At 38.0% G+C, this 12168-nt stretch overlaps 1 protein-coding gene across 1 annotated transcript in view; it reads left to right on the top strand.

Annotated features, from left to right (window-relative positions):
- Nucleotides 1-10413, top strand: part of LOC127446520 (cadherin-8-like) — a 151689-nt gene extending 141276 nt beyond the window's left edge. The window contains exons 11-12 of the mRNA XM_051707508.1: nucleotides 7243-7494; nucleotides 7702-10413. Coding sequence (XP_051563468.1) covers nucleotides 7243-7494; nucleotides 7702-8195 — 746 coding nt within the window. The 3' untranslated portion in view covers nucleotides 8196-10413. The remainder of the gene's footprint in view (nucleotides 1-7242; nucleotides 7495-7701) is intronic.
- The last annotated feature ends 1755 nt before the right edge of the window (nucleotides 10414-12168 follow it).

The raw sequence follows: 12168 nt of genomic DNA, 5'->3' as shown, positions 1-12168 counted from the left end.
TTAATCACAGTATATGTTCTTGTTTGATTCATCATTATAAAGCTAGACATGTTGAGTCCCTTGATTGAAAAATAAAGATTAACTGCAAAATTATTTTCCTATTTACTATTACTTTCCTGTATAAATATCTAAACATCCTTAAAAGAAAATAAAAAAATATATATATATTTTCATAATTGTTTTCATCATTAATCTTTAACTGCAAAATACAGTATATTTTTGAGAAGCCAACATAGTGTTATTCTACAAACCTAGTTTGTTTTTATTTATTTATTTATTGATTGATTACTATTTATTTTTTAATCCCTAAACCAAGATCTAAACTTCTGACTGTAACTCGTCCTAGAGTTTTCAAGTTACATCCACCAGACCTTCAGACTGTTTGGACTTAGGTTGCTATAGACCATTTCAAGGATGTAAATAAAAACAGTAGAATTAGAACACTTCTGGCCTGGGAGCACTTACTGTTTCATTACCAGATCCTTTACATAGGGCTCTGAGTTAACATATATTCTCAAAGGACATCAAACGTTTACCTGAAGTGACATATCCAGACGTGTTGTTAATACTGAGCGTCTACGCGAGAGAGGCAATTCAATTACGTTTCGTTGTGTAGATGCTCACAATTATTTCCTCAGCAGAGAGGTCGGGAATATTGGATTGCTCCTATTATAACCATTGAAGCCATTCAATAAAGCTGTCTGTGTGACCTGCGGACAAGGTAAGGATTTCTTGTTTGGTGTTCCTAATTTGTAAGACATTTTGGATAAAAGCATCTGCTAAATGACTAAATATAATAGTAAATTACTTGTGCAGATTCACTCATTATAATGGGAGCGATCTATAGTCACTTTTAGAGCTCTTCCTATCAAAATACAATTAATGACATTTATTTCATTCACCTACCAAAGATAAGATGTGTGCTACAGTTTTAGTACTGCACGTATCCAGCTGTCTTGCTTAACTGCTGCAGTTCAAGTGTCCATTTGTGGTTTCTTTTTCAGCAATCTAAACACTTCAATTTCTGTTAGTTTCAGGCATCCACAGAGCATCCAGCCACCGAACAACATAGCACATATTTTAATAATGGCATTTTATGACAATCATGTTAACTTTAGTAATATTAATCATATAAAAATCACAATGAATGAAGCACCTCCCGCTGTTGTTTTGAATGATTATGACAGCAACTAGTAGGAAATGTTCAGGGAACAAAGATGTCACTTCCTTTAATCAATGAATAGTCTTTGAAATGGTCTTTGGCCACATACACACTGGAATTAAATTTGGTTGCCAGTTCACCTTTTAGTGCTTAATCTTTTTCTGTACACACACAGTTCGGTAAAATATGGGAGTGACAATCGCATTCTACACCGAATTAACTCCCGAAAAATTCAGGTGTGACAATCGCATTTTAAAAAATACCATGCAGTGTGTGAATGGAAACGAAGTGAACAACTAGTTGTTAATGACGTAATCAATAGTGCGTGTGAGATGTGTCCGTCTTCTCCTGGTGTAAATCACACAAATAGAGGTATGTGTCTTCATTCATTCATACATTCCAGTCTTTCTCTCTCATCTGCAGTTTCTCTCATTAGCCCTGAGTCTTGGGGTAACACGTAAATTACAGTCCAGAGCGCGCACTGTTTAACAACATCCGCTTAGACGCGCATAAACAAAATACAGCGACTCGGCGGCAGCTAATGAAACATTGTCAGATGATAATACATCTATGGTGGATAATCTCTTTGCTCAAAAACATCGAACACAAAATGGGTTAAACTGGTGGCATTCATGTTTCACAGGCGCAAGACGCTGCAGCATTGCTATGGTTATCACTTGTCAATCATCGCAATTGCGGGAATCTGTCCTGTATTCCATACATACATGGAACTATAATTTAAGGGATTCACTCCTGCATTTAAATGTGGTTGACACTCCTGAAACTTTCTAGTGTGTACTTGGCCTATATCTTTTCTAACTGATCAGACTAGTTGCAGACTGGTGGCAGACAATAGACATAAAAGTGACCAAGGCTTTTTCCTTCTTCAAGAATGAACAACGCTAGAGCAAATAATCATCATTTTATAATGATTTGGTTTGAATTTAATGGAAAAATGCGAGTTGCACCCCGCGAGCAGCCTCCAGAGTCGTAGCTGGGTGCCGCCGACAGACGCAGAGCAGCGGTGTGCATATCTTGATTGAAAACAGTTGTTTTGAATCTTAGAAAACGCCATGTCGTCCGCCAGACACTTCCGGTCAAAACAGCTGTCAAAGCAGCTAATTGTCACGTCTAGATGTGTTTTTAGTCATGTTTTGTGTTAATGTCTTTTATTTTGAAAAGTGTTTCCATGTCAAGTCATGTGATTTATCCTGTTTCCCTCATGTTCATGTGTCCTGTTCCCATTGTTTATAGTCTTGTTTTTAGTTCTGTTATGTCACTGGTTCATGGTCATTGTCTTGTTATCTTGTTTATTAGTCTTGTGATTGGTTGTCTTGTTTACTTGTTACCCATGTCTATGTGTTTAAGCCCTTATGTTTGCCATTGTCTTTTGTCAGGTATTGTTAATGTACGTTGTTTGGATGTCAAGCCAAGTCAAGTCTAGTTCATGTTTATGTTTTGTTTTATAGTCAAGTCAAGTCTAGAGTCAAGTCAATTTATAGTTAAGGTTCATGTTTCCTGTTCATGTTTATGTTTATATTTTCATTTCACGTCTTGGGTTTCCGGTTTATGGATTTACTGCACCATGTAAATAAACTGCACATGGGTTCTGCTTAATTACCTCTTCATCTGTCTGTCATTGCCAGCAATGTTACAGAATACCTGAACCTCACAAGATGAACTCAGCAGTTCAAATCCTGTGTCTTCACCAGGGGAATCGATCCCTGGAAAATTATGTGGAGGACTTCTGCGCTCTGGCCTGCTGGGTGGACTTTAATGGACTCGCCCTCAAGGACATTTTCGGGTAGGATTGAGTGAGCCGGTTTCCTCCTTGATGCCTGGCAGTCATAGTCCCCTCAATCTGGCTCAGTATATCGACCTTGCCCTGCAGATAAGTGGTTCTACATTCACTGTGGTGGAGGTGGATGCCGAGCTGGAGTCCCACGTCATGGCCGCCGAGCCCACGTCCCACGTCATGGCCGCCAAGCCCGAGTCCCACGTCATGGTCGACGAGCCAGCGCCTATGCCTGTAGCCTCGACTGTCCCCATAACCACACTCCCAGCTGTCTGGAAAAGGAGGAGAAGGAAAAGGACACTTTCCCCCAGTCTCAGCCTTTACTCACAACCACGGAGCTCATTCCCCAGTCTCTGCCTGTACTCACGACCACGGAGGTCATTCCCCAGTCTCAGCCTGGACTCACAACCATGGAGGTCATACCCAAGTCTCTGCCCACGTTCACGACCATGGAGGTCGTTCCCCAGTCTCAGCTTGTACTCACGACCTCGGAGGTCGTTCCCAAGTCTCTGCCAGTGTTTATGACCACAGAGGTCGTTCCCAAATCTCTGCCCATGTTCACGACCTCAGAGGTCGTTCCCAAGTCACTGCCCATGTTCACGACCACGGAGGTCGTTCCCCAGTCTCAGCCTATACTCACGACCATGGAGGTCATTCCAGAGTCTCTGCCAGTGTTCACGACCAGGGAGGTTGTTCCCAAGTCTCTGCCAGTGTTCACAACCAGGGAGGTTGTTCCCAAGTCTCTGCCCATGTTTACGACCACGGAGGTCATTCCAGAGTCTCTGCCAGTGTTCACGACCACGGAGGTTGTTCCCAAGTCTCTGCCAGTGTTCACGACCACAGAGATCGTTCCCAAGTCTCTGCCCATGTTTACGACCACAGAGGTCGTTCCAGAGTCTATGTCAGTGTTCACGACCATGGAGGTCATTCCAGAGTCTCTGCCAGTGTTCACGACCATGGAGGTCATTGCCAAGTCTTTGCCAGTGTTCACGACCATAGAGGTCATTCCCAAGTCTCTGCCCATGCTCACAACCATGGAGGTCATTTCCAGCATAAATCTGAATGAGTGGTGCACGCCATCTCCTTTTATACCCATATGTCCAGGGCGGAGAGTGGCATGCAAATTCCACTCGCCAATTCTCATTGGCCTTTTCTATTTTAAGCAAAGGTGATTGGATCTCTAAAGATCGAACCCCTAGTGTCACAACATTGACACTACGTCTCATTCCCTCCATCAGGGAACATAGGTTACATCAGTAAACAAAATGTCTTGTTTACTTGTTACCCATGTCTGTGTATTTAAGCCCTTATGTTTGCCATTGTCTCTTGTCAGGTATTGTTAATGTACATTGTTTGGATGTCAAGTCAAGTCTAGTTCATGTTTATGTTTTGTTTTGTTTTATAGTCAAGTCAAGTCTAGAGTCAAGTTAAGTTTGTAGTTAAGGTTCATGTTTCCTGTTCATGTTTATGTTTATGTTTTCATTTCACGTCTTGGGTTTCCAGTTTATGGATTTACTGCACCATGTAAATAAACTGCACATGGGTTTTGCTTAATTACCGTCTTCATCTGCCTGTCGTTGCCAGTAATGTTACACTAAGGCAGAGAGAAAAAGTGTATTTTCGGATGTTGTCCTCCAAAACTCCCATTCCTTAACCCAAACTTCCTTGGTTACGGGCCAGCTGGCTTGAATTAACATTTAGAATGAGGAGGAATAACAGTGAATTTGCGGATGTGTTGGAGAAATTTCATGCCTGAATTGCTGAGGTGATCACTACTGAATACAATGCTTCAGATGCCTCTGGAGTTTATTCATATTTTTTAATGCAGGTGTTTTGGGATTTACAGCACGAATAAGTGTTTTTTTCACCCCTTTATATTTAGTGTATTGTGATTTATAATGTAAAAATATTTTTATCTTTTACTTGCTTGTGTTTAAACGGCTACAACCTCTTCATAAGCAAAGACCACAATGTGCTCAGCATTTACAGTATGCTATCAGTTTGATCATCAATGTTTTGAGATCGCTGCTCAAATTCACCAGTAACCGGCTCTGGCTTGAGCAGCACGGTGGAAGGGGTGTGTGTTCGTGTCTGTGTGTCCACTGCAAACTTGCATTCACATCTGCCTCCATTCTGGTATGCAACACCCACTTTTCACAATCCAATCAACATCCGATAGATAAAATCAAGTCCCTGCCCTACATTTTTTTTTCTTGTTTGATAAGCGTTTTCACTCAGAAATACATCACAATATGGAAGTAATACTGTCTATCTTTCTGTCTGTCTGCCTGTCTGCCAAGGTTTTATTAAGGCAATATCACAGTTTGTCTTGACATACTTTACCTATCTAGTTAAGTTTATTTTTCTTAGCCCATTTACAGATTTTTTTGCTTAATGGTTAAAAGAAAATGGGGGAAATAAATACACACTAATTCAAGATATATTCTCCCAAATGTTTTTCTAAAATATAAATGTTGTATTATCTTACACAATTTTTATTCTCAAATAAATGTATCTTGTTTTAAGGATGTTAATATTTACTGCAAATCAAGACAAAAAAAATAAAAATAAAAATAAATACTGATTAAGAAAATTATAATATATAAATATAAATTATATATACTTTATATATTTTATTTATTTGGTTAATATTTTTTACAGTGTAACCCAAATTAGGTTTTAGCTCCTTTTGTTTTTTTTTTTTTTTTTTTTTGGCTATGCATTAGACCAAAACCCTGTGAACTAGTGTCTAGATTCCACACATGTGGATTAAGTCACATTCTCTTCCAGTCATAACATTATTATATTGTTTTCCCCATGTAGGGAACGTCATCTGTTCAGTAGCTGTTAATTGCATGATTATCCATCCTGAAGTTTCAGATAAAATACCATGTGCAATAATGCTCTAGAAATGTACATCACTGAGGCACATATACTGTGGCTGTTCTTTGATGGTTTTCCACCTGTACACAGCAGGCAGGTTGTCTGACGCACAGGCAAACCTCTAGAGCAGAGCAGAGCTGAGGAGGTTTGTTTATGATGATGACTGTAATTGCAGTGGCTGGTAAAATGGAGAGGCAGAGGTGAGCCGGGAACTGCAAGGCCCACCTTAGATATCTTGACCCAAAAGAGATGAGTTATGCTTCAGGGCGTTGTGCCCTAAAAAAAGAGATGGAACAGTGGAGCACAACATAATAGCTACCACATGCTGCCACAACCCAAGGTGTTTTAGATAATATAAGCCTACATTTTGCTATACTGTATGACTGTAGAATATATTTTGACTAGTACTGTATGTGCTTGAATGCATTCAAACATATAAAAGTTTAATTTAACGATCGTAGTATTGCATAGAAAGTTGAAAACGTAGTCAGATCAGCAAAGCTATGAATAAAAAGCGAATATTCATTGTTGAAATAAGACAAGTTAGTTCAGAGGACAACATGTGTTTCACACATAATGATATAACAAAAAATATGGTACTTTAATTAGGTTGATAAATCAGCTCACAGCATTTGTAAATAATTGCTTTGTTAGCTCAGGGAAACAAAACGAAAGCCATATTTACATTTTTCATTAGCATGTTTATAAGCGGAAATTAAATTCTGACCCTATTCGGTTTACCAATATTTGTTCCAGTTAGCTATGTGATGTCCTTTCATTCATACTTTCAAACTATGAACTTCCTGATGTTCACCTTTATAGGAAGCAATAAACATTTCCATGGATGCTCACAATATTCTATTAAATGATAAAAAAAAAAGCCTTTTTCAAAGCTTGGTTATTTTGTTCTCTGATGTATTATCTAAACCTTTACTCAGAAGCTGATTTTATTTGCTCTCTTTTTTTAAATAAAATGGCGAGAATACAGCAGAAAGTGAAGGCTTTTTAGAGGGACATTTTACCATGTATCAACTGAAGGTGCTTCTTGAGAGAATGGAGAGGTTAATCATATGATTTGAGGTATGAAGAGAGCATAGAATGAAGTTACAGCTTCTGGTAAGTGCCATCATTGAAGCACTGGCACTTTGCTCTGTTTCTTTTTCTGACTCTCTGCCACCCAGGCACACTTCCTCAATACCTTTCCACTTCTGCTATAACCTTTCCAAGAGATTGACAGCAGAGATGAAAATTTTCACATTTAATTGATCTGAACACATCAAAATCTAGTTTATTGTCTAAGTATGTAAAATACACTGTCTTTATTGGGAAGTACTGTAAATGTAATGTGTTATTTGCCTATGTCTTGGATTGGATTTCACAGCCAAACTTTTTCTCTCCCCAGATAACTCGATCAGTGTTCTTGCCAAGCATAATTCCTTTCGGCGACAGAAACAGGAGACGTACCTCCTGCCCATCGTTGTGACTGACGACGGAGATCCTCCAATGAGCAGCACGAACACTTTAACTATCCGAGTTTGCGGGTGCAGCAGGGAAGGAACCGTGCAGTCCTGTAACGTTGAGGCCTTTGTTCTACCCATTGGTCTCAGCATGGGAGCTCTGATTGCTATTCTAGCTTGTATAATACTACTTTTGGGTAGGTCATTTAGCTGCATCTTTGATTCCTTACTCCTTTAAACATATGAATTCCATTTTGTGATTTGCATCTAAAATATGAGTTGAAAGTGTGCTTAATTAAAATAAAATAAATAATTGAAAGGATGAATGGAATAGAAAAATGACACATTCAGAGACTACAAGGCAAAGGTAGAGATTTCTAAGTGCATGTGTTTGTGCTTTACAGTCATCATGGTCTTGTTTGTGACATTGAGGAGACACAAGAATGAGCCTCTAATCATCAAAGATGACGAGGATGTGAGGGAGAATATAATTCGCTACGACGACGAGGGAGGCGGTGAGGAGGACACGGAGGCCTTTGACATTGCCACCCTGCAGAACCCAGATGGCATCAACGGTTATCTTCCTAGGAAGGACATTAAGCCTGACCTGCAGTTCATGCCTAGACAGGGGCAGCACACCGGTCCAAATGGAGTAGATGTCGATGAATTCATCAACGTTCGGCTTCATGAGGCAGACAATGACCCCACAGCTCCCCCGTATGACTCCATCCAGATCTACGGCTATGAGGGCAGGGGCTCCATCGCGGGCTCACTGAGTTCCCTCGAAACAGCCTCCTCAGACTCTGACCAGAACTATGACTACCTTAGGGAGTGGGGTCCACGCTTCAGAAGACTGGGAGAGCTCTATTCTGTGGGTGAGAGTGACAAAGAGACTTGACCTCCAACCACCACAGACCATACTTTTGTCCACATAACTTGTGTATTATGCTATGGGATGTTAGACACAGCTGGGGTTGGGGCACCTTTTTTATACTTGTTAGAGAGACCTAATAGCATTAGTCATCTACCACATCAGAGTGCATTGTAATGTCAGAACTAAACAGTGTCTATAGTAGGAGGTCAATGATTCTTGTGGAGTGTGAGTTTAGATTACTGTCATTGAGTGTCTAGCAGTATTTTGGGTATTTATTGTTCACTGTGACCGCTAGAGGCATTGGTAGTCGCTTGACAAGACTGAAAGGAAAGAGTACTTTCGGACATGTTGTAGCCCAGCATGGCTGCTCTGAAGGAAAGATCTGCAGAGGCCTCAAAATGACACCACTCCCCAGCAAACACAGATCTATTGCCGTCAATCAGCCATTCAGATAAGGAAATATTTAAAGAAGAAGGTAAACTAAATAGCAATATATGGTCTACATTACTTATGAATGTATGTGTGATTTAACAAATGTGAGCTCAATGAACATGCATTACACTGGCTTTAGGATCTGCCTGCTGAGGTAAATTCTGACCCTTTGATACTTCTTGGCCAGATTTATTGAGTAAACTGGAAAAGCCTTGTGGCTTGCTTTATACAACCCTTTGTATTCACATGCTTTAAGTGTGGTTCACACTCAACGATAATTAGACTATGTGAAATGTTGAGGACAACAATGAGGCCTTTGTTTTACAAAAGCAAGCATTAAATGCAGTCGTATTGAAATGCTTTTGGAAAATGTATGGTGTTTCTTCATTATTGTGTATGTTTTATATAAATATATAAATATTCATCACAGTTGTTGTGCTGCAGGTATGAGTATATTTGTACCTTTTATAATTTATTTATTTATTTATTTATTTTAATAGAATACTTATTTGTATTATTTTAACTTTTTTATTATTATTTAACATTTTAATTTTAATTTCTCTCCACTTCAGCTTTGTTTCATTCTGCCACATTACTCATCGTGAGGCTGTTTTTTTCTTTTAAAAGCTGTACTGAACTTCACAGTGAGATTTGTTAACTAAACTGAACTGTGAAAACCACTGAGAACTTGTTCTTGACCAGGAAAGATAAGTCAATGTTTTATTGACTCTGTGTGTGTGTATAATATCTGCATACTATATACAGTGATCATTCTAAGCACAATAGCTGGAAGCATTTAGTTCTTGTTTATGTTTGACCCCTGTTGTTTTAAAATAAAAAAATGGTCATATCAGAATCTATTGAGTAAAGAGATACAGAAACAGACATGCTAATGTGCTGCACTGTATGATATTAGAAAAAAAAAAAAAAAAAAAAAAGAGTGAGAGAGAGAGATGTACATAGTCATTGCTGATTTTCTTAGCTTTTCTTTGAAGTGAAGGTTTTGTCTATGCACGTTAGCTATTGCACATGGTGATCTGAACGACAATGGAGCTACGTGCATATTTGTTTGTACTGATGCAATATATTGCAATTCTCTTGAATGGACAGTATATATAAAATAGACTTTCATGCAAATCATATTTTCTACTGTGCTTTAATGCTCATAAACTTGTATGTTTAATTAGCTACTCTCTGTATTGTAATCTAAGATATCCATGTATTGTTTCCTACTTTGTGAAATATATTTTTATAAATACTTGTTGGCAGAACTTTTCTTAAGTACCATACTTCATTCCAGGGATGTCAGAGTTCATGATCACTTTATATGAAATCTCTGTCTCGCTCTTATTTAAAAAAAAAAAAATTATTCATAAAAACAATTCTCCCATTTGGCATCAAACACATGTGTAGAAGTTTATGTAAGGGTGAGGAATATTGTGCTGAACTGTTATCAATAAGAATGTATGCCTTAATTGCCATTTGCGCTCAACCAGATCCTAGAGTGCTTCCTGGCTTCAGTGATTTCCCTTCCATTCTTTTCTTATCCCTTCACCTAGCATGATTTATATATATAAAAAAGTTACTGAAATCCTTTGTTGATAGAATTTTAAATATATGTCCTTTGCAGTGTTTTCCAACAAAGTGAAGGCTTATGCGCCATAATCCTCTCCCTCTTTCCACTCTCCTTTTTAAAGATTTGAATTTATCCTCAATCCTATCTGAGATTAGAGTCTTTTCATGAATAACAAAATCTCTTGATCTTGTCAATTACTGTGCAAGAGTGGATTTATCATGTACACTAAAACTAAAAGCAACTTAAAAAAAAAAAAAAAAAAAAAAAAAAACAAACAAAACAAACAAAAAAAAAAACATAAATCCATACAAGATTACATTTGTGCTCAATCTTTTTTTTTTTTTTCTTGTACTTTTATGCTCTGGGTTAGAATTATACTATAAAACTAAATATTTCTTTGATTTGGTACTTCTTAATCAGTATTTTTGTCTTGTTGCTTAGTAAAATGCATGTGTTTCACAAAACATGATGCAAGTAGAATTACTCTTCTGTTAAAGAAAAGGCATAAGCTCTCTACATATGTAAAAACCAAAGTTTAATTATGCTAAATGCTGCTCTATTTTTGTTCTACTTTTGTGGAACAGGCCGGTCAATTAAAAATAATTTAAATGAAGTGGGTAATACTGTATGACTTCAGAAGTACTTTCCGAATATTCATCCTTGGCATTCTCTAAGCAGACTAGGTAATAAATTGGAAAATGGCATATGTCCTTATTAAAAGGACATCTTTATGGAAGTCAAGCGATATAGAACAGAATATCACTCTGCCTCTCTCACAGATCACTGGAGCGGTGGAAATACACAGGCACCATATGACCACCCTGTCACACTTATTAATATTGTTGACAACTTTCAAACTTTTGACAGTGCGCCATAAAGGATTTATCCACTGATCCAATAGTAAATGTCTTTGTGCCATGTGCTGATCCAAGTTAAAGCTTGATACCAAAAAGTTTTAGAAGTGTCAATAATATTGGATAATGGAAAAAAAAAAAAAAAAAAAAAAAAAAACAATTGTCAACACATTTCCATCACAAAGTTTTCAGCATGACCAGATTTCAGTTATTATTGTGAGTTTATTCAGAACACAGAAGCTACAGAGATCCTAATATATATTACTTTTTATATCCACACATTTCCAAACTATAAGGGATAAACATGATCACCCGGGAAGTCGGCATGTTGTTTTAGAGAGTTCCAATACCCTAGGATTGGTCACATGATGCCGACTCACTGACAAGTGGCATCTCCTATCATACATTTTTGCATCGGCTCTAATGTGTTTACCTGCCCTAGTGGTCTTACTGGTCCGTAGGGCAATCATGGATTCATGCATATTCATCATAAGAAATGCAGATAGTGTAGGTTTGACGTATTGACAATGCTAATTAAAGCAACCCTGATGAAAATGAGATGGACATGACCAAATAGAACAGACACTGATGGTGAGCAAAAACAAAAAACAAAGAAAAAAACAGAGCCTATGGGTAAAAAGAACCTTACATGTTAAAAATATCACCAGAATAATTCATTAATACATTTTAGGTTATGCTTTTGGCTTTTGGCTTTTTTTATTTTTTTATTTTATTTTTTTATCTCAGGAAGATATTTGAAATTAAAGACTGTAAGAGTAAAAGTTACTTTGCAAACTTCAAGTGAACAATGCATTGCTTGAAGGGCTCAGAGATGTGGTCAGTCCTCTGACTAAACAGCCATTTACATCAATAACCCAGCTTTGGATGGAGAGAAATGTCAAGCTGATGAATTATACAGCAGTTGAGAAATATGAAAGCACTTTGGTGCTAGTTCTCCTGCAGAGAATCTGATAGAAGGCAAAACCTCTTTTGCAAGTGTCATATGTAGAAAATCAATACGTTCTGGTCGGAGGCTCTTCACCACAGTACCTACCCCAGTACTTCAAGAGCTCAGCTGCTGTTAATGAAAAGAAGAGGGTGCACAATCAACCACAAACCATTTCATATCTCAGCC

The sequence above is a fragment of the Myxocyprinus asiaticus genome, chromosome 1, assembly GCF_019703515.2.
Source record: "Myxocyprinus asiaticus isolate MX2 ecotype Aquarium Trade chromosome 1, UBuf_Myxa_2, whole genome shotgun sequence".
NCBI classification, from domain to species: Eukaryota; Metazoa; Chordata; class Actinopteri; order Cypriniformes; family Catostomidae; genus Myxocyprinus; species Myxocyprinus asiaticus.
The sequence above is the reverse complement of the archived record's forward strand: the minus strand, read 5'-3'. Positions and strand labels throughout refer to the sequence as shown.